We start from the raw sequence: 27,157 nt of genomic DNA on the forward strand, positions 1-27,157 counted from the left end.
TCAACTCATGGAGATGGTAAGGAAGCTGTGTGCTTTAGGGTTTGCACTGGCGGTGAATTTTTAATTTCATTTTATTTTTTTTAAATAAGGGAAGACTAATATACAATTTAAAGGAAATACTTGTATAGATTGGAGATAATAGAACTTGTGGTCTGTGTTTTGTGTATTCTTGGAATTGTTTAAAAGGAGAATTGATCTAGAAACTACTTTTACTGATCAGCCCTACAGTTGGGTGGCATTCAGCATTTTTTGACATTGGTGAATATTTTTTTCTCCTCTGGTTCAGTTCTTTTCTACATTTTCTGCAGTCTGTAGATTTCTTTTCTTCTCTTGCTTGTCTTTCTTCCTTCTTGGTTTAGCATAACAGAAGAGCAAGCTTGGCCAGATGATAAGCATTGTCTGTACAGCAAAGGCAAAGCACTGTGTCACAGGATGGTGGTAGGTGGATGTCTGCTGCTCTGTGCTTCTGCAGTTGTCAGTGGAGACCTGGGCTTAAAAATGCAGTGATCGGTACGGGGTTTGGAAAAGCAGAACAATAGAGTAAGAAACTAAGTCCAGCTGAAGTTTTGGGTTTCCTTCATTTGTCATATTAACTAAGCAGTTGTTTGTTGTTTTTTCCCCTCTTTAAGGCCTTGGCAATCTTTCTCCCCTTCTTTTCAAATCATACAAATTAAAATTTCTTCTTGTGATTTTAAAATGTGAATTTTTATAAATCCTTACATGATTTGTGGTTCTTTATGGGCACTTAATTATCCCGAAGTAGATAATTTTCCCAGCCTTTACTTTTTTCTAGAAGTTGTGAAAATGATAAAAAAATACGTACTTGTTAAGTTGGCTATTGTGTATGTATTGATTAAAAGACTTGCCCTGGCTGGATGTTTGCAGTTTGGGGAGAATATGTTGCTTTACCCTGTTTTCCTGCAGTTTTTGTTGAAATTTGTTTGGTGAAACTCATTACCTCATGCTTTGGAAATGGCCCTGACTGTTTCCTTTTTCTCACAAAGGAACATATATATCCCCCCAACACTCTGCTGTTTGTTCTCTCCTCTGGGGAAGAGTTTTTGGCTACAAAGGTGTTTGAAATGCCCTCGCAGCAACACCCAGTAGGTTCAGTGAGTAATCAGTGGGTGTCTGGGAATCTTTGCAATAGAAATGTTTCACCAGTTGTTTCTGTCCTCATTTTGTTGGGTTGTTTTTGTTTGTTGGCTCTAGGTGAGGATTTAGAACTCTCCACTGAAAGAAAACTGTTGGGAATATGTTAGCATGATAAATTGCATATCTTAACTCTGGTGAGTAGTGAAACCCATTTCTTAGGGACCAGAAAGAGCGAGAACACTTAACCATATTTTTCCTCCTTTACTAAAGAAATTCAATGCCAAAGTGCTTATTCCTTCAAGAATAGAAGAATATATACAAACCTCCACAAGGGTTGGGAAGTGCACTTAGAAGCAGGTTTCAACCTGAAACAGTGGTTTCTATAGGTTTTTTTTTTCTCCAGCTATAAAAATCTGTAATTTATTTTAATACTTTTTGCCATAACACTTGTGTATTACAGTTAATATTACAAATAAAAATGCTTTCCAGGTACTCTTACATACTGGTGATATTTGACCAAGTATAAGAGCTTCACATTTGTGGGTATTAAGTCATAATAATGATTATAAGAGTTTATAATTTGATGTACATTTGCTATCTCTCTTATGTGATGGGTTGGGTTTAGGGTTTACAATTTTTATCCCCCAAATATTCCTTTTCACTTGAAAACGGATTGGTAATTACACTGCTTTACCATTTATGACAACATTTTAAAATAATCTCTTTACTTATAGTCAAAGAACACGTTACTAAATAATCTTGCAGTAACGCACATTTATTGAATAAAGCCTTTTCTTCCCCTTCTCTCCACCCCAATTCAGTAATCTTAAGTGCACTGTTTGTTCTTTCTGGGTGGGAGCGAGCAAGGCCCTGCTGAAGGATGACCTCCCCAAGATGCAGTCTGGGAGTGGAATGCTAACAGTCCCAAAATGCCCACCCCTGCGGAGGGGTCCTCGTCTGGCCACCACATCGGGGGCTGCTCAGTCAGGTCAAACAAACAGGTTGACACATTGTTTACACCTTTTCTTTGGCAGCTCATAGCCCTGTAGGAGAGGTTCCTTTCCCAGTGGAGTAACTGGCTTTCTTGAGAGGTCAAAGTAGGTGAAGTCCTCTAAGTGGATTATTTTATTATTCTCAGAACAATTTATTTCCAAGAATAATTTTTAAATTCTATCAAATGTGACCAATTGTTGGCTTAAGATGTTGGTTGCATATATTCAGAAAAGATATAGGGGTTTTCATTCGGTCTGTAATGACTCTGTTCTCTTAGGCCTATAGTTATAAATGAAATGGATTTTGGAATTTTGGTTCAGCCCTAGATTAGGATTTTTGAGGTTAAGCTATAGTCAAACACCAAATTAATTAAATAGAAAATTTGGACTGCTCCTTCTGAAAGAAAGTTTATTTGGTCCTTGCTGACATTGAATCCTTTTGAGTATAACATTTCAGTGTATTAATAATAATACGTGTAAATGTATTCGTTGCTCATAACCTTCCTCTATAATTTTCAAAAACTTTACTATACCAGGGTGAGCTAAAAAGTTTCCTTTTTAAATAGGACTCTCTCCTCATTATGACAGAGGACAGCACTGAGGGAATACAAACCTGTGTTCCCTGTACTCAGCTTTCAGATCATCTAAACGGGTAACTGCAGTAACAAAAATTTCACTATGTTCCCAGTCAAAGAATGCCAGTTTTTTTGTCTTTTATTTTTGAAAGGAATACATGCTCATTATAGAAAATTGGGGAGAAACACACACACACACACACACACACACACACACACACACACACAAAACACCAATGGAATAAAGAAAAATAATCACCTAGAAATAATCATGATAGCATTCTGGTATATTTTCTTTTTACATTTTGCCTCTTTATGTGGGTCTTATCATACGATAGGGAGAACTTGAGATTTTGCTTTTCTCATTAATAGTTGTGACAAATTTTCTCATTATTTAAACTCTATGAAAACATTTTAACTCGCTGTACTAGTTAAATAAGCCATGAAGACAATATGCCATAGTAAATATGACAGAATGTTGTCATCTTATCTATAGGTTTGAAATTTTTCAAAATAAAAAGTTGGGAAAAATAGCAAAAACAATAAAATGTACGAAGTCTAATTGCAAGAAAAGAAAAAAATACGTCTATCTCAGTAATAAAAGAACTGGTGATAAGAATGGTTTTAAAAAGATAAAAACCTAATGTTGGATGGATTATAAATTGATTATAACCTTTATACAGGGCAATCTGACAATAGTCTAGACCATTTTGGCAGGTGAGCCGACTGATGTAAAGGGACCACTTCACCTTTGCCAAGAGATACTTGGCAAATGAATGAGGGCCAGATGTGAGCTTATAGGACAGGAGTCTCACCTTCCCGTTGTGTGCACAGATATGCGGGCTTAGGACCCTTTCTGGCAGATTTATTTGAACTGAGAGAGCATGCCCACTCTGCGTAGGCTGCCCTCGTCTTCCCTTGCTTGTACGCGATACATCCATTTCTGTCACCTTTGCTGGAAAAATAGGCATTGCATTACCCTTTTCTCAGACCAGTCAGCTCTTTCCAGGATCGCTTCCAACCATAAAGAACTCCTAAGTTGTCTTGTGTAAAGTACTCATTGTGGGCATTATGTTCCCCACTTTGCTGCCAGGAAGAGAAGGTGGGGGTTTCTTCTCCCTTCTGATAGTCTCACTTTATCAGAAAGGAGACTTGGTCATTCATTCAGCTACTATTTATTACTAAGGGACTCTATGGGAGGACGTTATTCTTAAGCTTTTGCTAAGTACCCCACACCAAAGGAGAGCAGATAGGAATGCTCGAGGGGGTTGGGGGTGGAGAGAGAGAAAGGAGGGGAGTTGGAATTTCTCTGCAGTCTCATCTTTTATTTAAACCGTTCTTGCAGATTTGAAAAAATTCTACTCTATAATACATCCATTTTTCTTTTAATATTAAAATATTCTAAATGATCAGATCAATTATTTAACTTGGCCTCCCTGATCTCCAGTAAAATCTATGTTCCAGGAAGTTAAGCCCTGGTCATTCAGTGGCTTGTAGTAATTGCAAGCACAAGGCTGTTGGAAAGCAGAGACACAGCCGTATGTTAGATATCCTTTCCTGGAGAAATATCCCTGGTGACATAAAATGAGTAAAACACATTCTTTGTCTTCAAAGACCAGCTTGGGGATGTGCGATCAGAGGCCAGGCACAAAGGCATGGATTGTAAATTCGCTAGGTTCCAACTAGAGTTGCATCATAAAAGTCTGATTCGAAGTGTGAATTCAAATTTACTCACTTTGGGAAATGATTTATTTCAGTCGTGAGACTGGTTTTGCTTGTCACTCCACTCGGTGAAAGTAGGTGTCCAAGTGAGTTGGAGATGAAATGGAGATAGGGATCTGCTTTTCCCACGTGAAGAGCAGTTCTCTCCTTCCTCCTGCACTGGGCGTGCCATGTGCCCTCGCACACGTTTGTGCTCAGTAACGTGGTCTTCTTCCTCTGGTGTGCAAGAGAAGAAACAGCGATGTATTCTGACACAGGAGGCACGTGTTGGAGGCCAGTGTGGCGCCTCCGGAGGGAATTGTCAAGGATAATTTTGACTAAACTTTTCGCCTTTAGTCTCCTGCCCCTCTCCCCCGTGTGGCTGCAGCTCCCCAGTGCTCCGTGCTCCCCCTGAAATGAACTATGAAAAGCAGCTCAGCTCCAGGATAAGAAAGCACTTGCGTGGGGAGGCTCAGTGGTAGTCCAGGGTAGGACTGGCCCACCCCGGGGCATACTCCTTCCACTGTGCCTGCCGTTCTGCTCCTCGTGTTTAGTAAGATCGCTGAAACCACAAAGCAGTCACACTTTCTTTTTTCTTTTTAAATAATCCAACGGCCTGTAGTTAAGGCTTCCAGAGAACCAAGCACAGGGCCTGCCTGTGCTCTTTTTGGCAACAGCCGCGAATTCCAGCTTCACTCTGGCTTGAGTTGGAGAAAGAACGTGTCCTAATGGGCGTGCGTTTTGCTCCTTGTCTGAGACTTTCGGGCTACTTTCAGGCAGCTGCTGCTTCATGCAGCCTCCCAAGACCCTGTTTGTGGGGAGAAACTGTGCAAGGGGAGGCGACCAGCTGTGAGAACACATGACACAGCATTCCAGCAGCCCGCTGAGGATTCTCACCGCCACTGCTTTAATAAAATGTAGTATGTTGCCTGGCAACCTGAGAGTCGTGGGGCTTTTTTCTACCCACTTTACCAAAAAGCCCTCTATCAGCTCTTGGCTGACCATTCAGGGTGGAGTAGGAGATAAACTTGGCTTCTTTATTCTTCATGCCTCTGCCTGCTTTTTAACGCCTGCTATCTTTTCAGATCTCATTTGTATATCACTTAAAAAGTAAGCTCCCAAATCAAGAGGGGGAACTAGTTACTGAAAACATTTCCATGCGTATTAGTCAAAATTATTTTATTTGTGATTATTTCACCGAGTCTGGCATACAGTGGAAGAATCATGCGTGTCCCTGCCTCCAATTTGCTTTTGACAGAAGGATCCAGTCCTAGCCTTCAAAGCAAGCCTGCCTTGTTCTTTTCCTGTTGATGAAAGCCTCTGACTGTTGCCCTAACCTGGTATAAGGCACGGGGCACTGTCTGTGAGCTCGCTGGAAAAACATGGTTTGTGGAGCTTTACACAGGGGTCTCAGGGAAGTTGCTGTCACGTCCTCATATTTTTCTTCATTAGAATCATAGCATAATACCATGCAAAGTCAGGAAAGGTAAATTCATTCATTAAACAAACATACTTGAGTTTACATGCTTTAAAATGAGACTTATGTTAGAGGCATTAGATGTGGGACCTCAGAGTTGTAATTTAAAGGATGGTAGTGTTTTTCTAGGGATAAATAAATGTAGAGAGTACTTTCTTAAATCCATGAATGCACCATTGTTAAGCATTCTGTGTTCTGCTCTCCAGATACATGACTTTCCAAAGTTGTTTTTCAGTTTCCTAATCTGTGTTGACTGTTTTGACATGGTAGGAAACCCTTGGGTCGTTGGGGATGTTAAGATACAATTTTGTGAAATATTCCAAGGTACTTTAAAGTGTAACAAAAATCACAACACTTGCCATTGTATTCATTTTTTTCATGTAAATGTTTTTAACTATAAGACTTGACTCTTCTATCTAGTTGATTTTGCCTTGGATGCCTAAATAGGCAAAAAGATCTACATTAATTTCTCCTTAGGATGTAGAAAACAGAATGAATATTTAGAACAACTTAGAGATATTAACAACTTGAGATAGGAAAGCTGAATAATGTCAATATAATTAAAAAAAATCTTCCTCATTCTCCCTCTGGCAAAGAATTTCACAGGTTCTTGAAATGTGCAGGATTGGTGAAGAACTTGTTACTTCTCTGAATTTTGGGAGTTGCCACCTTCTAAAAGCACTTACTCACCAAATGGGAAAAGCAGCTCTTCCTGCCCCCTTCCTCTCCCTCCCTCCTTCCCTCTCTCCTTTTTTTCCTTCTCCTGCCCTCCTGTGTATATATGTGTTTGACACGAGAGAAATGTCACTAAGTTTGCTTAAGCTGCTTTTGGCAGATTAATGTGCTTGCTTCAGACCTGAACTCTGCCTGGGGGTCTGGCACTGATGTTGGCAGCAATGCCCTCCCATGACAGGGAAACAGACTTCCTGGCGAAGAAAACAGAGAGGTGGAATTGTTTCCCTAAAATCATGAAGTCTACAGGGATGTGATTTGGTAATTTAAAAGGAAGATAATTGTACAAGTGTAGAATGAATGTGTTAAATGCCAAGATGGGACATTTAAATGAAAAATAATTCTTGTTCAGTTCTGTGCTGCCCTTTGTGGACGTTTGATAATCCTTAGGGTTTTAGTGTGCAGTCCACAGATGGAACCTACCAGTGAAATAAATCAGTTATTGGGCACATCGTCTCCGCAAAGGCCAAGAGTAAAATTGATGTGGAAAATAAGAGTAACTACATCATTCTTTGTTTATTTCCCCTTTGGAAAAGTGTGTGCTGCTTTCTATGTCCTTCTTTGCTGAAGTCAGACATTGCTGATTATAACAAATACATGTCACTGTGCCAAGGCGACCTGTAGTCAGAAGAGCAGACTTCATTCCTTTTGTTGTTCACCTGCGAGGTCAGGCAGTTAAGTCGTGAACTCATCCTAGAAACGTGCTCCACACCTCATTGCTGAATATCACTACGGTCACCTTCGAAGTCCTCCCCTTGGGAAGGTGTGCCCCGATGCCAGCACCTAGTCCACCCTTCAAAGCAATTTTGGAACTCTTTCTGTAATGGCCATCAGAGCTGTCGTTGTATTACCCTTGATGTCCTGAGTGCCATCAAAATGTCTTCCTTTCGATATTTCCTTTATCTTCAGGTAAAGAAAGAGGTCATTGGGGGCCAGATCAGGTGAGTAGGGAGGGTGTTCCAATACAGGTATTTGTTTATTGGCTAAAAACCCCCTCACAGACAGTTCCGTGTGAGCTGGTGCATTGTCGTGATGCAAGAGCCATGAATTGTTGGTGAAAAGTTCAGGTCATCTAAGTTTTTGATGCAGCCTTTTCAGCACTTCCACATAGTAAACTTGGTTACCTGTTTGTCCAGTTGGTACAAATTCATAATTCCTCTAGTCTCAAAAAAGGTTAGCAACATCGTTGCAACAAGTTCAGGAACTTAATTGTCAGACCTCGTTTTCACTCTCCACAAGGGGCTGGCCTGAGTGTTAGATGATGTTGTATTGGCATTTTTTTCAAACCTTTTTGGTGGTGACAGATCATATTTGGGTGTCCTGGAGACACTGACGAAGTAAGTCAACGTTTGATACAGATTTCGGAATGTTCCACATCTGTAGCTGGATTGCAGGCGTGGGGAGTGGGCAAGAGGTGAAGGGCAAGAAGGACTAGGAAGAGGATGGCCCTGCTGCCATCCTGAGCGCACTGACTGGCTCCAGACTGGTAGTGTGGCCAGGAACGGTCAGAGGGAACCACAGGCAGACTTGTCCCGTTTACATGGAATTCATACGGAATTTCTGTGACTTCTTCCTTACCAGGTAGGGAGAGGCTGCTTTTGGTGACTGAGACCCTCCGTCCCACGGGTAATGACTCACCTCGCAGGTGACACAGCTCAGCCCTGCCTGGCTGATAAGGGCCCCATCATTCTCATTCTCTCTCCAGGTCCCCTCCTTCCCTCAGGGTTTCACTTGGTTAATGAAAAAGCTGAGTCAGGAGGTGTAAGTGAATTCTTTTATCAAATGAAAACCACATCAGAAGGTCCACAGAGAGACATTTCATGGAAGAGTAAGTGCTGCTGCATCCCATTTCTGGTTGGCTTATAAACAAACAGACTTTAAGCTTTTCAGCTACAAAACTTTACATCTGAAAATGTGCTGCTCTGTCAGCCTTTTTGCAAGCCTGGTTACAGAAAGTGGAGAAAAGCTGATGCACTTAGGTTTTATTACAATAGCGTTAATATTGTGGCAGATCTAAGGCTTCATAAACAGCTCCATAAGCTGCCCAGGTTTAGGTCATCGAGAAGTATTGTCTGTGTATGTGTGCACATTTGTATTTGGTGTGTGTGTATCTGGCGTCCGAAGCTTTGTTAGAGGGGACTAGTCCAGATGAAAGAACCCTACTCAACTTTGACCATAGACCCAGCCAGTATCTCCAGCCGGCAGTTCAGTTACACACAGGCTCTGGTTGGCGAATAGGTTGTGTCCTAAACGTTCTTTTGTTGATTAACCTTTTAGAACACAAAACGCTTTGTCTCCTAGAAATGCCATATTGAATGGTGGGTGTCTGCGAGCTGTGGCGTATTTCAAACTTCTGGTCAGGGCCCCTTAGTGGGTCAGGAAATCAATGCTGGTTGACACCAGTGAAAAAAAAAAAGGAGAAAGAAACAGAATAGAAAACACCAGAGTGGGTTGCTTGTAGTAAAGGTAGGTATTGTTTGGTGATACTGTTGCAATTTAAAACCTGTTGCACACTTTGTGCTGCCATTGGAGCCTGAAAGACACTCGTGCGGGGTGGGGTAAGTTGGGTCAGCAGTGGGATAAATCTGGCCATTTACCACCATCAAGCACTTTGACATCTGCAAGTGACTTAACCTGTCTGGGGCTCCATTTATTCACATTTGTATTCAAAATAGGGCTGTTTTGATTCACTAAAATTAGAGATAAAAGAGAATGTGTTAATATTACAACATTAGTATGTTATAGAATATAGGATACTTTAGGACGAGAACCAATACAACACCTGGTCCACAGTAACTTCTCTGCAAACCATGATTATTATTATATTTGTTGTACTCCTTTGTGATACGTATATAAGCAGACTTTAAAGATACTGTTATAAAATAGTTAGTATAATTAAAACACGTACTATTTCGTCTTCCCTAGAGAAGAATTTATTCAGTGTTCTTGACATTTAGGATCTGCCATTTCGCACAGTTTAGGAGATCTTTGATTTTACTTTAAATTATTCCTGTGTAGTTGAGACATCAATCTTAATTTTCTCCCATGAAGTGTGAAGAATGTTGTAAATTGCTTAGGTCTTTCAGCTGTCTGTCAAGTTTGTCAAGACTCTTAAGTGTGGAATTGCCTTCCAACTCCTATTTTAAGTTGTGTGTTTCATCTTTTAAAAAAAGGTATTCTCTCTCTCTCTCATTCCCCCGTCTCTCTTTCTCTCTCAATTCTCAATCCTAAACTTTGAGAACTCCATCTACTCCTGTGTGACTCCCTCATAAAATTCCTTCTTACTTTCTGCACATCAGTACCCTGTCTTTAAGGAGCTATGTCAGAGCTTGTGAAAACCTTCTTCTGTTTGACTTGGGTTTAGAGCAGCTGCTTTGTTGACAGCTTTGACGGGTAGGTTAAAATAGTCATCAAAACCATAGTCCAGAAGATTGGAACTCATATCCAGCTCTGCCAGTTAGTTATTTTGGCCCTCAGTGGGTGTTTTCATGTCTGTAGAGCTGATGCCCACCTTGTGGGTTGTTTTGAGGAGCAAAAGAGCAGATTGGTAACTACATGCAAAGCCACTGTCTTTGGCAGGGCCCTCTCAGTAACTAGCCCAGGAGCTTTTTTCTCTCTTCCTGTTCTCCCTGCCAGCCTCCAACCCTGGAGCTCAGGAGGACCAACCCTCTCCACCCAGGAAATAGCCAGCTTCCTCCCCCCAGACTCACAAGGCTCTGCACCCATGCCTCCCGTCTCTCAGAAGTAGATCCCACACACGTTCCCTGGGCCCTGTCTCCTCTCCAGGGTCTTATTCTTACTACGGTCCCCGGTGTCCTCCGTGGCATGTTGCCGGCCCCTCTCCTCTCGCCGGGTCGCTAAGTACGTTGACCGTCTTCATCCTTCTAGGTCAGTCGCCCTCCGTTTCAGCCGGCAGCTTCCCCGGCTCCCAGGTGTGCTTGTCCCCTCTGTGATGACCAGTTGCCACTGTCCTCAGATTCCGTGAGGACTTCTTCTCTTCCTGTGTGCCCTCTCCATTCCTATTTCCGTTCCCCCTTCACCCACAGTGATTGTGCAGAAGTGCACATCGGATCATGTCCTCCGGGCGGAAACCTGGGGCCGCTGCCCTGAGCGTGCCCGTGGCCCCCTGCTGTGTCCATCTCCACAGGCTCCTCTCCGCTCCCTCCCAGGCTCCACCACGAAGGCCGCCTCCGCTCCTCAGTTAAGATGGTGCTCCCTCGGGACTCGGAGATCCGGCAGTTCACGTTCCTTCTGCCTGAGCACAGTTCCCCACTCCCGAGACTCCTAACCTTCTACACTCCCAACCTTCAAGTCTCAGGGAAGACCCGGATGTCATTTCCAGGGAAATGGTCCCCGTGTCCTAGGCCTTGGGAACTTAGAACTTAAATAGCAGCCTTTCCTCCTCACACTGAGCCTTGTAATATCTCGTGTTGTCGCTTCTTAAAATCATCATTTCTCACCTTGATTCTTGCTGTCGTGGGCTTCTTTCAGGTTGGGGGAATGTCTCTTCCCTTCTGCCACACCCCAGTACCCAGCACAGTAACTAGGACCAGTGTTTGTTGAGTGAATGAATGAATGAAGTGACTGTTTCAGAAGCAGACTATGGTGGTGTCAGGAGACTTAGTGAAAATCAATTGACTAATTTTGGTCTCGGTACAAATTTTTAAAAAATTACACTTCAGACCTTTTGATTTGTAGTTGTTGAGTACAGTTGATATGTTGGTTTCTTTATTTTCCATTCTATTTCCACATTTTCGCATAGGAAAGATTTTGTTAGATTGCATCGAAATTCTAAATGATAGTGGTTGCAGACTCAGGTGTGTTAGGCTTCCTCGCCTGTAGCACCCCAAGATGTGTGAGTTACAGAGCACTGAATCCTAATGCTGTAGAGTGTCCTATACTGGCTCGGGCACAGTTCTTTTGTCGGAAGCCTGCTTTGTGATTTACCAGCAGTAGCCTCATTGATTAGATACCTATTCATTATGTGCCAGGCCCTGTGCTAGAAGCTTTGCATACATAACTCTCTGCTCTTCCTAACAGCTTTATAGGATAGGTAGATAGGCTTCTTTTTATGGATAAAGAAACAGAAGCCCAGGGAGGCAGATGATTTGCCTCAGGCAAGTGAAGATTTGGGCAGGATTTGAACCTGGGCTTCTGGCCTCAGAACCTCTGGTTTTCCCACTTGACTTTGGCTTCAAGTAAATGTCACCATATCTACATGTCAGCCTTTGTCTAGTTTATAAAGTGTTTTTTTCCACCACTTCTTTGGCCTTGGTTAGAGAACTGTGAGGTGAAATGAGGTGTGGGGTAGCGACCAAAATGAGAGCCTATCTTTTTCTTAATTGAGGGGGATGACGAGAGAGGATGGAGTCGTAGGCGTGACTTGTAGGTGGCAGAGCCGGCATCGCACCCTCGCCCTGCCCTGCCCCGTCCTCGCTGGGTGCCAGCTGAGTTTTCTCTTAGCCTTGTCAGTGAGCAGGGGTGACTACACCTACCTTCACTGTGGGAAGGGACCAGGAGGGGGTGTGGAAAGTGTCTGTAAGTGCTCGGCTGCTCTTGCTGTCACGCTCTGCACTTCACCTTTTGCAAGCACGGTCACCTGAGACTGCTTCCTTTTCCTTAATGCCTTTCCTTTCCCGGGTGCCTCCTGAGAGTCAGGTGCGATGGTGGAGACCGTGGGAAAGCAAAGATGAATGAATCAAGTCCCCTTCTGCCTCGCACTTCACTGTTTCCATCTGTCCCCTGTACGAGGCGTGGGTCTCTTTCATTGCCTTAATTTTTCATTCTTTCAGGCTCAGTACTTTAAAAACTAATTTCCGTTTGTTAGGTACGTACCCCCTGTGGGGAGGGCAAGGACAAGTGAGCTGCCGTCCTCACCTTGTGCCAGAGGCCAGTCCGTCGGCCTGGTAGCTGTGAGGTGCAGGTGTGACCGTGGGCAGGGACAGTTACTGCACCAGGGAACCTATTGTCAGGCTCAGAGCCACCTCCAGTCCCGGGCGCGTCGTCCACTGGATCAGGCTTCAACGTGGGATTTTCAACCGAAAGTTCTGAGAATACATGTCCTGCTTCTGGCTCTTTTCTCTTGAGTAGGAACAGGCTGCCAACAGAAACAAAAGCTGTGTTTCTTCCCTCCATTTCTTCCATAATGTTAGATTAAGTTCCCACCAAAGTACCAGGGGAGAACCCAGGTGCCACTGAGATGAATAAGGCATGGTCCCTTCCTCAAGGGGCGCCTGGCCCTGTGGGGTAAGTGTGGGAAACGAGGAAGAATGACGGTGAGAGAGCCACAGGCTGTTTCCTGAGGCCCCGGATGGTGCACAACACGTTGGGTCTTGATCTTGAAGACAAGGGTTTTTACAGAAGAGAAAGGATGGTGTCGGCAGGCAAAGGAGGGACTGACTGCAGAGGGTAAAACAGAGCGTCTCACTTCCTCGGCCAACCTGCCCACTCTGCCTGTTGGGCACACTGGAAATAGCTGTGTTTCAGCATCTTTCTGCCAGGTCGCAGATTCCTGCACACACCTCTGTGTCTGCCGAGACTTGGGAGGGTTGAGGGGAAGAACATCCAGAGCAATGCTTTGAACACAGGCAAATGTTTACAGCGACCGGTCCGGTTGGGTGCTTTGGTTTAGTTTTAACTCCTTTCTTTAAAGGTTTTAAAGTTTGCTCTTCTGTAGCATCCACGATAAACCCTCTACTCTCTGTCTGATGAAAGTGGCAAAGCGGTCACCCTTTTGGTATCGTAATCTGATCAAAATTCTATGGAGCATGAGAAAACTTTTGTATCTAATATGTTCATATTTAAATAAACAAGCAAACACAAAACAGCATTGGGTGTTATCTGGCTGGGGTGAAAACGGAGAATGGCAGCACCGCAGTACAGAGCCTTGGCCGGAGGCTGTCAGTGGAGTCAGGAGGCCGTCCATTGTAAACAGCTTCCAAAGTTGGCACCGTCGGGCCTGGCAGTCCGTGTTGACGTACGGAGTAGGGTCTGGACGTACGGAGTACAGCTGGCAGAGGCTGCTTGGCATATGTCCCTTCCGGTGGTGGGTTAACATACCAGCTTATCACACAGAGCCCTTCTGCCATTTACATAAAACTGTTGTGTGGAGAGATGGACAGGCGCTGATTCTCTCGCACACAGATGTGTATGCCTGTGTTAACTCTGAATTACACGACCTGGGACCCTTGCAGTGCATGTGTCCATGAGAAGAAGGTAGGCTTTGGTTTCCTCGCTGCAACACTTTTGACCTTCAGGACCTTGGGCTTGTCACTTCTTCTGAGCCTCAGTTGCCTTATCTGTAAAGACAGGATAATGTGTCCAGGATTTCCTGTGCCTGGCAGAGTAAGCATCCAATAAATATTTCTCTTTCTTGTCAACATTGGATTAATGAACATATAGGTGATTCCCTTAGACATTGAGAACTTGATGTTGGCAGAGGATGGCCGGCTGTTGCCAAAAATGGGGGACTAATGGTGTGTAACTGCTTCAGCAGTTTCCTAATGCTCCCCCATCCCTCTCCCATAAGTTGCTGCAATAAACTGATTTTTAGCAATGTGATAACCAAGCTGTACAAATGGCCTGAGCTTCCTGAGGAAGGTTTGAGAGGTCTGGCATTTCAGCAGCAGTGCTCGTGCACACTCATGGATACTGTGGGGACCATTCCAGGGCACCTCCGTGTCACTGAGGACATTAAAACCCAAGTAACTTCTATCTGGTCTCATGGAGACCTTCGTCCACATTGGACAGTCCACATTGGAAATGGCCCTTAGTAGTTGGACAGGGTAAACAGAAAACCTAAACAGTTTGTTCACGTAAAATGTAATGATCATCTACAAAACCACCACTCAACCAAAGAACTAAAATAATCACTAATAGATTGCATCTGCCTGTTGTTCCTCCGCCATCCCATCCTCCTGGCTCCTAATTCCCTGCCTGGGGCAACTGCTTTCCAGAAAATTGTGCTGGTCATTTTCTTCTTTTTAAAATTCTCTCCCCCTTCCTCCCTCCCCCCCTCCCTCCCCTTTCTCTCTCTCCCTGTTTCTTTCCCTCCCCCTCTACAGATATACAAAATGTTATCTTACTCTGCTCATAATTTGCCTTTGCCTGAGGTTGAGCATCTCTTTATGTAATTATTGGCATTGTATGCTTCCTTTTCTGAGCAGTGACTATGCGTGCTTTTCCTGTCCTTTGCCTGCTTTTCTGTTGGGTGTTTTCTTAATGATCTGTAGGTGTTTTTACGTGTTCTGGTGCTCATTCTTCATCAGTAGCATGTGTTGCAAATATCTTCTCCCGGTTTGTAGATTGTCTTCACTCTCTTTAAAGTGTCTTCTGATGGACAGAAGTTTTCATACTAATATAGCCAAATGTATTGATCTTTCTTTGTGCTTAACATTTTTTGTGTCTTCATAAATTCTTTCCTATTTTAAGCTTAGGAAGGTATTTACTTGTATTTTCTTCTCAAGTTTTTAAAGTTTGCTTTTGACATTTAAGTTCTTCATCCATCTGGAGTTGATTTTTTGGCTTGGTGTAAGAATCCAATTTCATTTTTTTCATGGGTAAACAATTTTTCCAGCTTTTCCTTTTCCACACTCTGTCATGATGTCTCTGTCCAAAACCAAACTTTGACAGATGCATAATAACTGTATTTCTAGGCTCCTCTGTACCACTGGTCAGTTTGTCTGTCTCTGCACCATACTATGCGGTCTTAATTACTCTAGCTTTATAGGAAGTTTGTTTGGCTAGCAAGGCAAGTCCCCTTTCCTTTCTCTTCAGAAATGTCTGGGCTATTGGTGGCCCATTTAAATTTTGAAATTAACCTTTCTAATTCCACAGGATAATTGAGGTATTATTTATGTACAGTAAAATGTCCCTCTTTGTTACACAGTTCTGTGTTTCAACAAATGTACACAACCATGCAACCACCACCACACTCAAGATACAAGACAGCTCCATCAAACCCCAAATTTCCCCATCTCCTCCCACTGCCCATGGCTACCACTGCTCTGTTTTCTGTTCAGATCTGTTTTTCATTTCATTCAAAAATTTTTCAATGTTTTATTGAAATATTGGATTTTTTTTTTTTTACTGAAGTTGCATTAAATCTGTAGCTAAATTTAGGAAGGAATCTACATCTTATTTTAAGTGTTTTTGTCCATAAATGTAATGTATCTATCAACTTAGTTGGAGAAATTTAGCTTGACCATAATGGAAAGTTTTTAATTTTTAGAAAAAACATCTAAACATTTTAAGTAATTCTTTAAACCTCTTAGTAAAGGGAACATTTTATAAGATAATTGTTAATGTAAATAAACACATAAATACACACAAATATATGGCAGACATGTGGCAATGTTACATTACAAAAACAAACAAAAAACACAACAACCCAAACCCGTCTTGGCTCCTAAGCAGCTTTGTTGCTCACCTACTAGACCTTAGGCTGCTCAGCTTCCCTGATGCTCCATCTCTGTATCTGTGTGATGATGAGTATGTCCCTTCCTTAAGGGGTTGTTGTGAAGATTAAATGCTCCAGCGTGTGCAGCGTGTTGGGAGACAGCAGACCCATCACAGTGAAGCCACGAGGGGGTGAGACTCCTATTTGGGAGGAACCGCTCTCTCACTTACAAGGAAAGAGGGAGGACTGTGTTTGGTTCCCCAGGGGCTTTCACCAAGTCGCACAACCGAAAAATGGCCTTGCACCATTTCCCTGACAAATTTGGAAAAGGTTAGAGTTGCCAAGCAGCCGGCTACATGCTGCTTCTGACAGACGAGCTGGAATCACTGGAGGGAGGACACAGCTGACAGCCAGTTCATTTTGCTGATTCATCCATCAGAGGGGTGGCTTTGCGCCAGGGCTTGGCTTCTAGATGAAAGGCGGAGAGCTGCAAAGCTGCTGGGACTTGAAGGAATGCTGGTAAATTATTGCCATGTGAAGGCCAGCAGTGAAAAGTGGATTGTTATTCGTTTCCCCTTTTAAGCGATCCTAATTCCGAATGTGCTCAGATAAATTCCCACTCCGTGGGCAGGGAGTTGTTTGTAACCTTTGTCCAAGGGGCTGAGAGCTAAATTACTGGAAATGGTCGGACACTGTGAAATAGATCACCTTGGCTCCTTTGTGATCCCATTATCACCTTTGTTTTCATGGGGAATAGTGACCCGGGCCTACTCTTTGACTTGGTAGCCCAGATTAAATTTAAGAGAGGGATTACTGCAGATGTCACCCCCTTTGGGTGCGCTTGCAAAACGAACCTGCCGGATTAAGGCATGAAATTTAAAGAGGAAAATTCAGGAGGTGCATATTTACCAATAGCCAGTACAGAATAATGACAGTAGAATCTACGGGTTCTTGCATAGGTAGGTTAACCTATTTTGGGGGGCAGTTGGAAGCTTACAGGGAAATCAACTCCACATAAAACTCTCATGTGACGGGGAGCTTACGAGGGTGGAGATGGTGTCTTGTTTTACTAGCATAGTCCCTGGATAGACACTGTGAGCAGTTACTTGATGGAAGCATAGATGGATAATGTTTGTTGATTTGGAAATTGTTGGGTGGTTAGATAAATGAGGGAAAAAGTCAGAAATGTGGCCCGTTTCAAGCAGGAAAAATATCGCGAGGAATAAGTTTTTCAAGAAAGGGACTTGTTTTTGTGGTTCTCCGATGTAAGTAAGTGACTGGTCAATAGCTCATCTCCACAGCTCAATGGCTTCGCCGTATCTCCTTGGGAGTGAGTCAGGGTGTGCTGTTTTGAGCTCACATTTCAGTAACTCACTCTACTTTGGGAGACTCTGTATAACATGCAAGTTTCTTGATACTCTGAGGGTATTTTTTTCCCCCTCTTTAACTCTTAGAGTGAATTTTTGAAAAGTCCAGCAAACTTCTTAGTAAAAATTGGTGTTTCTTAAAGAAGTAGTTTTTTTCTTGTTTTTGTTGTTTTATTTTGCTCTTTAAATGGCTAAACATTTAGGGCATGACATGTTGCAAACCATCATTGTGCTGAGAAGTTTTAAGCAAACCTGGTCCCTGGGAGTGAAGATGACATGTCAGGTGTTGAATATGTGGAGCATCTGCCTCTCACTCAGTTGTCTGTCCCTCTGACTTAAGGTTCCCAATATATTGGAGTCCCTTGTCCGGGGCTGATGTGCTCACAGACCACGCTCACCACCACTGGCTGCATCGTGCCCTGCACCCACTCACACAGTATTGAACTACTGTGCACCACGAACTTTGCTAGGAGTGGGTGTACAGATTCTTGTCAGAAGCCACGTGCCTTTGCAGCTGCCCAGGTACCAAGTCTACCCCTGATCACCCTGGCAGCATGGTCAGGCTCTTCCTGTCCCACTGCCAGTGTGGGTCATAAGTGTTGGCAGTGCTCGTGGGCTGGGAGAGTATATGTGCAAACTGCATGAGCCAAGACCGGCAAGTGGGCACCCGTCCAGCGGGTCTTGCGTGGGTCCTCACTCCCACACTACCAGCATTTTACCCCCGCCAGCCTCCGAGGAGGAGGCAGCAAGGAATTACAAGAGAACTGACCTGGCCATCGTCAAGCATTGACACCAAAGAGGGAATAACCTCCAGCTTTCAAGTGCTCCTGCCAGCCAGGGGCACATTACACACACTCAGCAGTCTTTAAAAGTGCAAGGAGATGAGGCATGTCTCAAGTACTGTGGGGATGTCTTGAATTTGCAGAGTCCAAAGTGAGGTGTGGAGCGGCAAGAAAGGTCCTGACCTCAGGGTCAGAGTGACCTGGTATTGCCCACTCACTCGTGGTGTGGTCTGCAGTAAGTCACCCGACCTCTGAGTCCTGCTTTTTCATCTTCAAAAACTGTTCCTCCCTTGAAAGCGTGTTATGAAGATTCGACACCGTGTTTGCAATAAACTGGGCAGAGACGTGGTAGATCTTCAGTATTTGACACAGCGATCAGCATCACTGACAAGATTGCTTTCATTGTCATTTTCATCTGGAACAAAAGAAGCCAGCGCTTACGTTTTCCCTTAGTGGTTTTGTTTTGTTGTTGTTTTCATTTTCTTACTCTGAAAATGAATAATTTTCAAATGGTAATGTTACCTGCAAACATTTTGCAAAGTCACATTTTACTTCCATCATTACAGTTCTTTACAGTTTACAGAGCACTTTCACACTATAAGGGAGACTGGGGAGCAGTGACTCCTTTCTCCAGATGGGGAAACTCAGACTTGGAGAGTGTATGGAACATTCCCAGGGCCACCTGGCTTCTAAGTGGCAGAGCCAGTGTCTGAGCTCAGACGTGGACCCAGGGTTCCTTTGACTACCTCAGTGACATCTCCGGAGCAAGGCAGGACTCTTCTATAAGGATATTTTTCTTTTCCTTGTAGCTGTCAATACCAGCAAATATGCAGAAAGCTATCGGATCCAGACGTATGCTGAATATGTGGGGAAAAAACACAAGGAGAAGCAGATCAAGAGAAAATGGCCAGAAGAGAGCTGGAAGGAGGTTGAGAGAAAGCGGTTGAACACTCAGTGCATATCCTATGCTCTGCAGAATCACTGTTACCGCACCAATAGGTAAGAATCCTTGCTATTGATCTAAAACGGCAGTCGTTCTAGCAATAGCTTTTCTTGTTGCTTTCTACAGGATTGTAAGTAACAAATCTGACTTTTGAGAAAGACCTTTTTCTAACTTCCTCCATAGTATCAATTCTTCCTGTGCTTTATCGACCACAGCTGTTTCAGTTAATACAAAACCCTCTTGAAACAGGCAGGATGCATCTTATTCCCACTGTAGGGGTGAGGAAATAGAGGCTCCATGACTTCCCACCAGCTCAGTGATGGAGCCAGGTTCAGAGCTGACCTCGGCTGTGTCTCATTCCATCGCCTTCTCAGTCCGCTAGCCACGTTGCCTCTGCCTCAGCCTCTGAATTCCCTTTGTAGGGGTTTGAACCACATGCCCACTATAGAGAGACAACTTGATGAATACCTCCTTTAATGGTGAAAGAAGGACGAATACCTCCTTCTTTTCAGAAGGTAAATGATAGTAACATTTTGGCATCTTTGTGAAACTACAAAACATAGGTATAGAGAATAGGGGGAGGGGGAGTTCATTATAGAAAATTGTAAAGTTCATAAAAGTGTGAATTAGCAAAAGAAAAAGTTAGCCATAATCCCACCACCCAGAAGTAATCACAGTTAATATTTTGACTTGCCCTCCATACTTCTTTTAATTTATCTTTTATTTATTAAATTTATTGGGGTGACATTTAGTAATAAGATTAGATAAACTTCAGGTGTATAATTCTATGACACGTCATCTGTAGATCACATTGTGTGCTCACCACCCAAAGTCTAGTCTCCTTCCATCACCATATATTTGACCCCCTTTACCCTCTTCTGCCTTCCCCCACCCCCTTTCCCCTCTGCCAACCACCATGCTGTTGTCTGTGTTATGAGTTTTTTGTTTGTTTCTGTTTGTTGCTTTCTGTTTTATTATTTATTCCACGTATAAGTGAAATCATGTTTCTTGTCCTTTTCCATCTGACTTACTCATTTAGCATGATAGTCTCAAGATCCTTCCATGTTGTTGCAACCCTCCATGTTATTTAATTGGTGTTTTAGAGCTTTAAAAAAATTGAGGTATAATTAACAGAATAAAATGTAGATACAAAATGTTTAGTTCAAAGAGTTTTAACAGTTATATATCACCCAAACCAAGGTATAGAACACTTCTATCTACCCCAAAAGTTTCCCTTGTACCCCTTTTTAAGCAACCCCAAGCCTCCACTGTCCTAAGCAACCACTTCTAATTTCGATCACTATAGATTAATTTTTATTATTCTTGGTATTTGTAAAAAATGGAATAAATGGTATTGTGTTTGGCTTTATTTGCTTAACATGTTTTTGAAATTCATCCCTGATGTTGCTTGTGTCAGTAGTTCATTATTTTTTGTTGTTCTGTAGTTTCCACCGTACAAATACACAACATTTGTCAGTTCTCCCATTGGTGGACGTGTTTCCAGTTTGGGACCATTATAAATAAGGCTGCTATGAACATCTGTGTAAAAAAAAAAATTTTGTGGGCATATGTTTTCATTTCTCTTGAGTAAATACCTAAGACTCGAGCTGTTGGTTCTTATGATAGGTGTATGTTAAACTTTAGAAGAACAACCAAACAGTTCTCCAAACTGTGTGTCCCATTTTATCCTCCACCAGTATTGTATGTCAGTTCCAGTTGCTCTATGTCCTTGCCAACATCTGGTGCTGTCAGTGTTTTTTATTCTAGCCATTCTAGAGAATTGCCTTGTGGTTTTCATTTGTGTTTTTCTGGTGACTAATGATGTTGACCACCTTTTTGTAGGCTTGTTGGCCATTCAGATGCCTTCTTTTTGAGGTGGATGTTTAAGTTTCTTGCACATTTTCTAAATGGGTTCTTTGTCTTTTCACTGTTTTTACTGCAGCAGTTCTTTTACGTGTTCTGGATATACATCTTTTTCAGATATATGTGCTGCAAATATATTTTTTTGAGTCTTGGATTGCCTTTTCATTTTATTAGTGATGTCTTTTGATGAGCATATATTTTTAATTTTGGTGAAGTCCTGTTTATAATTTTTTTCTTTTTGATTAGTGGGTTTTATCCCTGTCCAAAAATTTTTGTATACCCCAGGGCTGTAATGATTTTCTTACGTTTTCTTCCAGAAGGTTTATAGTTTTAACCTTTACATTTAAATCATGGTCTATTTCAAATTAATTTTGTATATGGTATGAGATAGGAGTCAGGGTTTAGTTTTTTCCATATGGATATCCAGTTGTTGTAGCAACATTTGCTGAAAAGATTTTCTTTGCTCATTGATTGATTTGGCACTTTTGTCAAAAATAAATTGACCATGTACATCTAGGTCTGTTTCTGAACTCTTCTGTTTCACTCATTTTTGTCTACTCTTATGCCAATACCACACTTTCTTGTTGCTGTGACTTGGTAATGTCTTAAAATCAGACAGCGTAAATCCTCCAAAATTGTTTTTCTTTTTCAGATTGTTTAGGCTATTCTAGATCCTTTGTATTCCAAATTAGAATCATCTTGTCTGTTTGTTCACTAAGCCTTTTTTGTAGTTTTTGTTGTAGAGGTCTCACATGTCTTATGTTAATTTTCTTCCTAAATATGTTGATGCTATTATAATGGAATTGTTTCTTAAAACCATTCATTTTCAAATTTTTGCTGCTTCTATATAGACCTTTGATTAATTGTTGTATATTGACCTTGTGTCCTGAAACCTTTTAAAATTCATTTATTCTAGTAGGATTTTTTTTTTTTAATACTCCACAGGGTTTTTTATGTACATATCATATTGGCGTGCTATTAACAGTTTTACATCTTTTCCAAGCTTGATGTCTTTTTTTTTTCTTTTTCTTGCCTTGTTGCCCTGAGTAGCACCTTTGGTGTATTGTTAAGCAGCAGTGGTAAGATTGGATATCTCTGCCTTGTTGCCAGTATTAGAGAGGAGAAGTTCAGTGTTTTCCCAAGAAGTATGATTGTTAGAAGTTTCCTTCCGTTTCTAGTTTGCCTTATGAATGGATGCTGAATATTTACACTTTCTGTATCTTTTAAAATTATCGTGTATGGCTTTTGTCCATTATTTTGTCGATATTTTGAATTACATTAATTGGTTTTAAATACTGAGTCAGATTTGCATTCCTGGGAGAAATCCCATTTGGTCATGATGTATTATTCTTTTTACATGTGGCTGGATTTGATTTGCTAATATTTTGTGAAGTATTTTTATATGTTTATTCATGAGGAACATTGGGTTATAATTTTCTTTTCTATCTTCGTCAAGTTTTTGTGCTAGGATTATGCTGACCTCATAAACTAATTAGGAAGTTCCCCTTCTGTTATTTTCTGCAACAATGTGTATAGGATTCATTCTTAAAAGTTTTGGTAGAATTTACCAGTGAAGACATCTGGGCATAGAGTTTTTCTGTGGAATTGTTTTTCATTATATACTCAATTTCTTGAATAAGTATGGGGCTATTTAGATTTTCTATTTCTTGTATCACTTTTAGTAATTTGTGTTTTTCAAGGAATATTCCATTTCATTTAAGTTATCAAATTCATTAGCATATAGTTATTAGCTTAGAATATTCTCTTATTATAATTTTAATATCTGTAGAATCTATAATTATGTCCTTTAAAAATTCCTGATATTGGTAAATTTGTGTTTCCTCTCTTTTTTCCTTGCTAGGTGATTATCAATTCTTTCAAAGAACCAACTTTGACGTCATTGTTTTGTCTTGTGTTTTCATTTATTTATATTCTTGTTCATGTTATTTCTTTTCTTTAGCTGATTTTGTTATTATTTGTCTGGCTTTTTAAGGTGGGAACCTTAACTCATTTATTTTATTACATTTCTGATAAAAGCATTTAAAAGCTGTAAATTTTGCTTTAGACTCTGCTTAGCTGTAGCCCACATATTTTAATATATTTTCTTTCCACTATTGTCTGTTATAAAATATTTTCTGTTTTCCTTGTGCTTTCTTCTTTAACCCATGAGTTATTTAGAACTTCTTTGATAATTACTGAGACTTGCTTTGTGGCCTGGCCAGATGGTTTGCCTTGGTGAATGTTCCATTTGCACTCAAAGAGTGAATGTGATATTCCATGAATATCATTTTAGGTTACGTTGGTTCACGGTGTTGCTCAAATCTTCTGTATCCTTACTGATTTTCTTTTTGTCTACTGTTCTTTCAGCTATTGAGAGGGGTGTTGAAATCTCCAACTATGGTTCTAGATTTGTTTCTCCATTTATATCAGTTTTTTTTCCTTCATGTGTTTTGAAGCTCTTTTGGTGGGTATCTGCTCATTTTGGATTGTTATGGCTTCTTAATTAATTGCCTCTCTTATCATGAAGGAATATCTCTCTTTATTGTTAGTAATAATCTTGTGTTGATGTTTCTTTTGTCCGATGTTAACATGGCCACTCTTCTCCTGCCTGGTATTTGCATAGTATTTTATTCAGCCTTTTACTGGCAACTTTATAATTTATAATTAAACTTTATAATTAAAGTGTGTTTTTTGTAAACAGCATATAGTTGGGTCTTGCATTTTAATCCGTTCTGAAAATTCCTGCCTTTTATATTTAATATAATTCATGATACACACACTCGTAGTCTGTTTCCCATGTTGGTGTTTGTTTCCTATATGTCCTGTTTGTTCTGTGTCTCTCTATACCTCCTTTCTGTCACCTTTTGGATGAGTTGTGTATTATTTATTGTTAGTTGATATTTTAGCATCCCATGTTAACGTCTCTGTTGACTTTTTGCTTATATCTCTTTGTGTTACTTTTTAAGTCATTGCTCCAGAATGGTGTTTGGCAAACTATAGTCCAGAGGCTAAATCCCGCCCATGTGCTTTTATAAAGTTTTGTTGGAATTCAGCCATGCGCAGTAATGTACGTACTGCCTGTGGCTGCTTTGCATTACAGTGGCAGATTTGGGTAGTGGTGACAGAAAGCACATGGCCCACAAAACCCAAAATGTGTACTTACTATCTGTCCTTTACCAAAGCACCTGCTGACCCCTGCCCTCGGGCCACACTGTCCAGTATGGTAGCCATAAGCCACAAGTGGCTATTGAGTACTTGAAATGAGGCTCGTCCAAACTGAGATGTGTTGTAAATCTAAATACACACCAGGTTTTGAAGAATTGGTTACTTGTTGAAGGGAAAACATTTTGTGTATATTGGGCTAAATAAAAATATTAATATTAATTTCACTTGTTTCTTTTTACTTGTTTTTAATGGTGGCTTTTAGAAGATTTAAAATTACATATCTGGTTCACATTCCATCTCTATTGGCCGAGCACAGGTCTAGAGATTATAATATGCATCTTTATACATCACATGAGCAGTGTAAGACACCTACAACAGTATATGTCCAGTTGTTATCCCTCCCATCATCCTTTGTGATACTCTGTCTCCTATTTTACTTCTGCATAGCCTGTATATCCCACAATACCCTGATACTTTGTTGTTTTTGTTTTTCTCTTTTTTTCTTTGAACAGTTCATACTCTTGAAAGTATGGGGGAAATGGCTTAAATATAAACCTCAATATCCAGCACCCGTAACTAGAAAGGTACCATTTAGATGTCATTAGGAGTTGCAAAATGGTGATATTGCAGTTTGTTCCTTCTTCATGTATTATCCCGAATGCTTTCATTAAAAAAAAAAAAAAAATTCTTCTCATTATCAATTTGGTTATCTGGAGATACAGTTCATATAGAAAAAGCAGAATAAATTATTTAATCTCTCCCCCCAACATACCCTTTTAGAACCAGTTTTCAGAATAATTGGTTTCCTAGCACCTTCCAGTGGGGAGCAGTGAGGTTTGTTTTGTTTGTTTTAATCCTGTGTTTTTAAAAAAATATATTTTGTATATTTTAGTACATTACAGTTGCTGTTCTTTTTGATGCTCTGATTATCTTGTTTATGACTGGTGGGAACCATTAGGCGTCCTCTCTTGAGTCTTCTGATAGAATCCCAATAACCTTTAATAGCTTTTTTGACTTCGGGTATTCTTGAGAAGCTAGTCCATGCTCCTCTTCTACATTTCCTACCTTATGTTTGGAATCAGCCTTTCATCAAGGGACTTGTTCATTTTGACGGGATACGGTATTTAGAAACCAGAATCTGGGTTCTAAGGGTTTTTGTTGGGTTTTTTGGTGTTTTTTTCGTTGTCGTCGTTGTTTTATATAGCCTTTTTGAATGAAAAGAGCTAGCATGGTAGTCTTTTCTTTCCTTCCTTCCTCCCTCCCGTTATTCTTTTTAAGTTTATACTGATATTTCCTATTTCAGTTAGACTCCAGGACTTACTTAACTTCTTTTAATTTTGTTTCTCTTTTTCTTTGCTAAAAATTCCGGTTTCTAATGATATTAAATTATTTATTTATTTGCTTTATCTTACTACACGTAATCAATAGTTTCAGAATAACTATATCATTATCATTACTAGTTAATAATTATTGAAAATACTTTTATATTTTTGCAGTGATTTTTGTTCCTAGGATATATCGGACTAATGATGAACAGACAAATTACCTTATTTTAAAGTCATTTGAAGTAATTCATTGCTCTTTGTGTGGTTACAGTACCAACTCAATAAACATTTAGGTTTGCTTTATTTTTACTTTTAGGGATTTTTCTTTTTTTAATTTTGCTTTATAATTATATGAAACATTTATGTGGTTCCAAAGTCAAACCTACCAATATTGTCTTCCTGTCTTCTCCACCTTGTCTCCTTTCTCTCTCATGGGGACCAGTTTTAATAGTTTATAGTCTATCCTTCCATTTTTACAAACATGTCAACATCTATGTATATATTCTCCCACCTTTTGTTCGATAGGTAGTAATGGACTACACATACTTTCCTTTTTTCATTTAGCCTTTTATCTTGGAAGTCACTCTTATTCTGCTTCTATTAGCATGTCATTGTTTCCACTGCAGATGGCTTTAGTGCCTCACACTCCTTAATAAAACATACTAACCAGCTAAACCTGGGTGTTTAATCGTAGTTTAAATGATTAACCTTGTAGTGAAATTCATGAATATTGTATCATTCAGACGCTTTATGAAAGATTAATTAATTCATGACCAGTGCTCTAGTTCAGATGAATCATTCTTCTTTAACCTTTTCTCATCTTCTTATCGCTTTCTCTGTCCCTTCAGTATAAAGATATAAAGCTCACTGACACACAGCCTGCTTTTTGGAATAGCTACAGACCAATGTGAAAATCAAGAGAATGCTCATGTTTATTAAGCAGATTCTTCATCCCAGGCACTGTACTAGATGTTTTATATCATTTTTGTAAAAAAACTGGTATAATAATTCAGTGTAACCCTGGGTGATATTCCTGATTTATATATGAGAAAGTTGAGTCTCAGAGAAGCTAAATAATTTAGCTGAAGTTACACAGGATTCTAACTTACGGGCACTTTGGATCCATAGCCCAGTGTATTAAGTTGCCTCTTAGGAACATGACACATCTACACCTATGAGTGTGCGTGTTTGAGACAGATGCTGTCTCATTTTAATAAATTACATTTTCTTGAAAACAAACAAACAAACAAAAAAACTGTGTGAAGAAAACCCTATGTTTAAAGTTGAATTTCAACCTTACTTCTTTGGGGAAGGGATTTAGATGTCTAGTCCCACCATTTATCAATGTAAAACTATTAGTTAAAAAAAAAATTTTAAATAGAAATAAGAATATCAAGAATACTTTAGTGTCATCCTTCTAGTATGCACTGGTCATCCACTTAGTAGAATCTAGTCTTGGCCTTTGATTGGTTGATTTTTAAGTGGAGGAACCACTGCAAATCCAGAGGAAAATGAATTGGTGGTGACAGGAAAGGGAGAGGTTCAGTCTGTTCCATCTGGAACAGTAGTTGATGGGAAGGGTCAGGAGGAACCACATGAAGATTATGAAATGCCACTATGAGAAGAGTAATGGTTCTGTATCCTCACGGGGGACTGAGGAAGAATCCTGAGGGGGCTAAGGTAGCATTAGTAATTCTCTCACCAGTAGGAAAACTCAGGGGGGAAAGTGGCTTGCTCCAGATA

At 40.8% G+C, this 27,157-nt stretch overlaps 1 protein-coding gene across 1 annotated transcript in view; it reads left to right on the forward strand.

Annotated features, from left to right (window-relative positions):
• Positions 1-27,157, forward strand: part of PARN (poly(A)-specific ribonuclease) — a 118,470-nt gene that overhangs the window by 70,098 nt on the left and 21,215 nt on the right. Inside the window, exon 22 of the mRNA XM_019710397.2 lies at positions 18,928-19,117. Within this exon, the coding sequence (XP_019565956.2) occupies positions 18,928-19,117 (190 nt within the window). The remainder of the gene's footprint in view (positions 1-18,927; positions 19,118-27,157) is intronic.

This window comes from Rhinolophus sinicus, linkage group LG18 (genome assembly GCF_036562045.2).
Source record: "Rhinolophus sinicus isolate RSC01 linkage group LG18, ASM3656204v1, whole genome shotgun sequence".
Taxonomy (NCBI): Eukaryota; Metazoa; Chordata; class Mammalia; order Chiroptera; family Rhinolophidae; genus Rhinolophus; species Rhinolophus sinicus.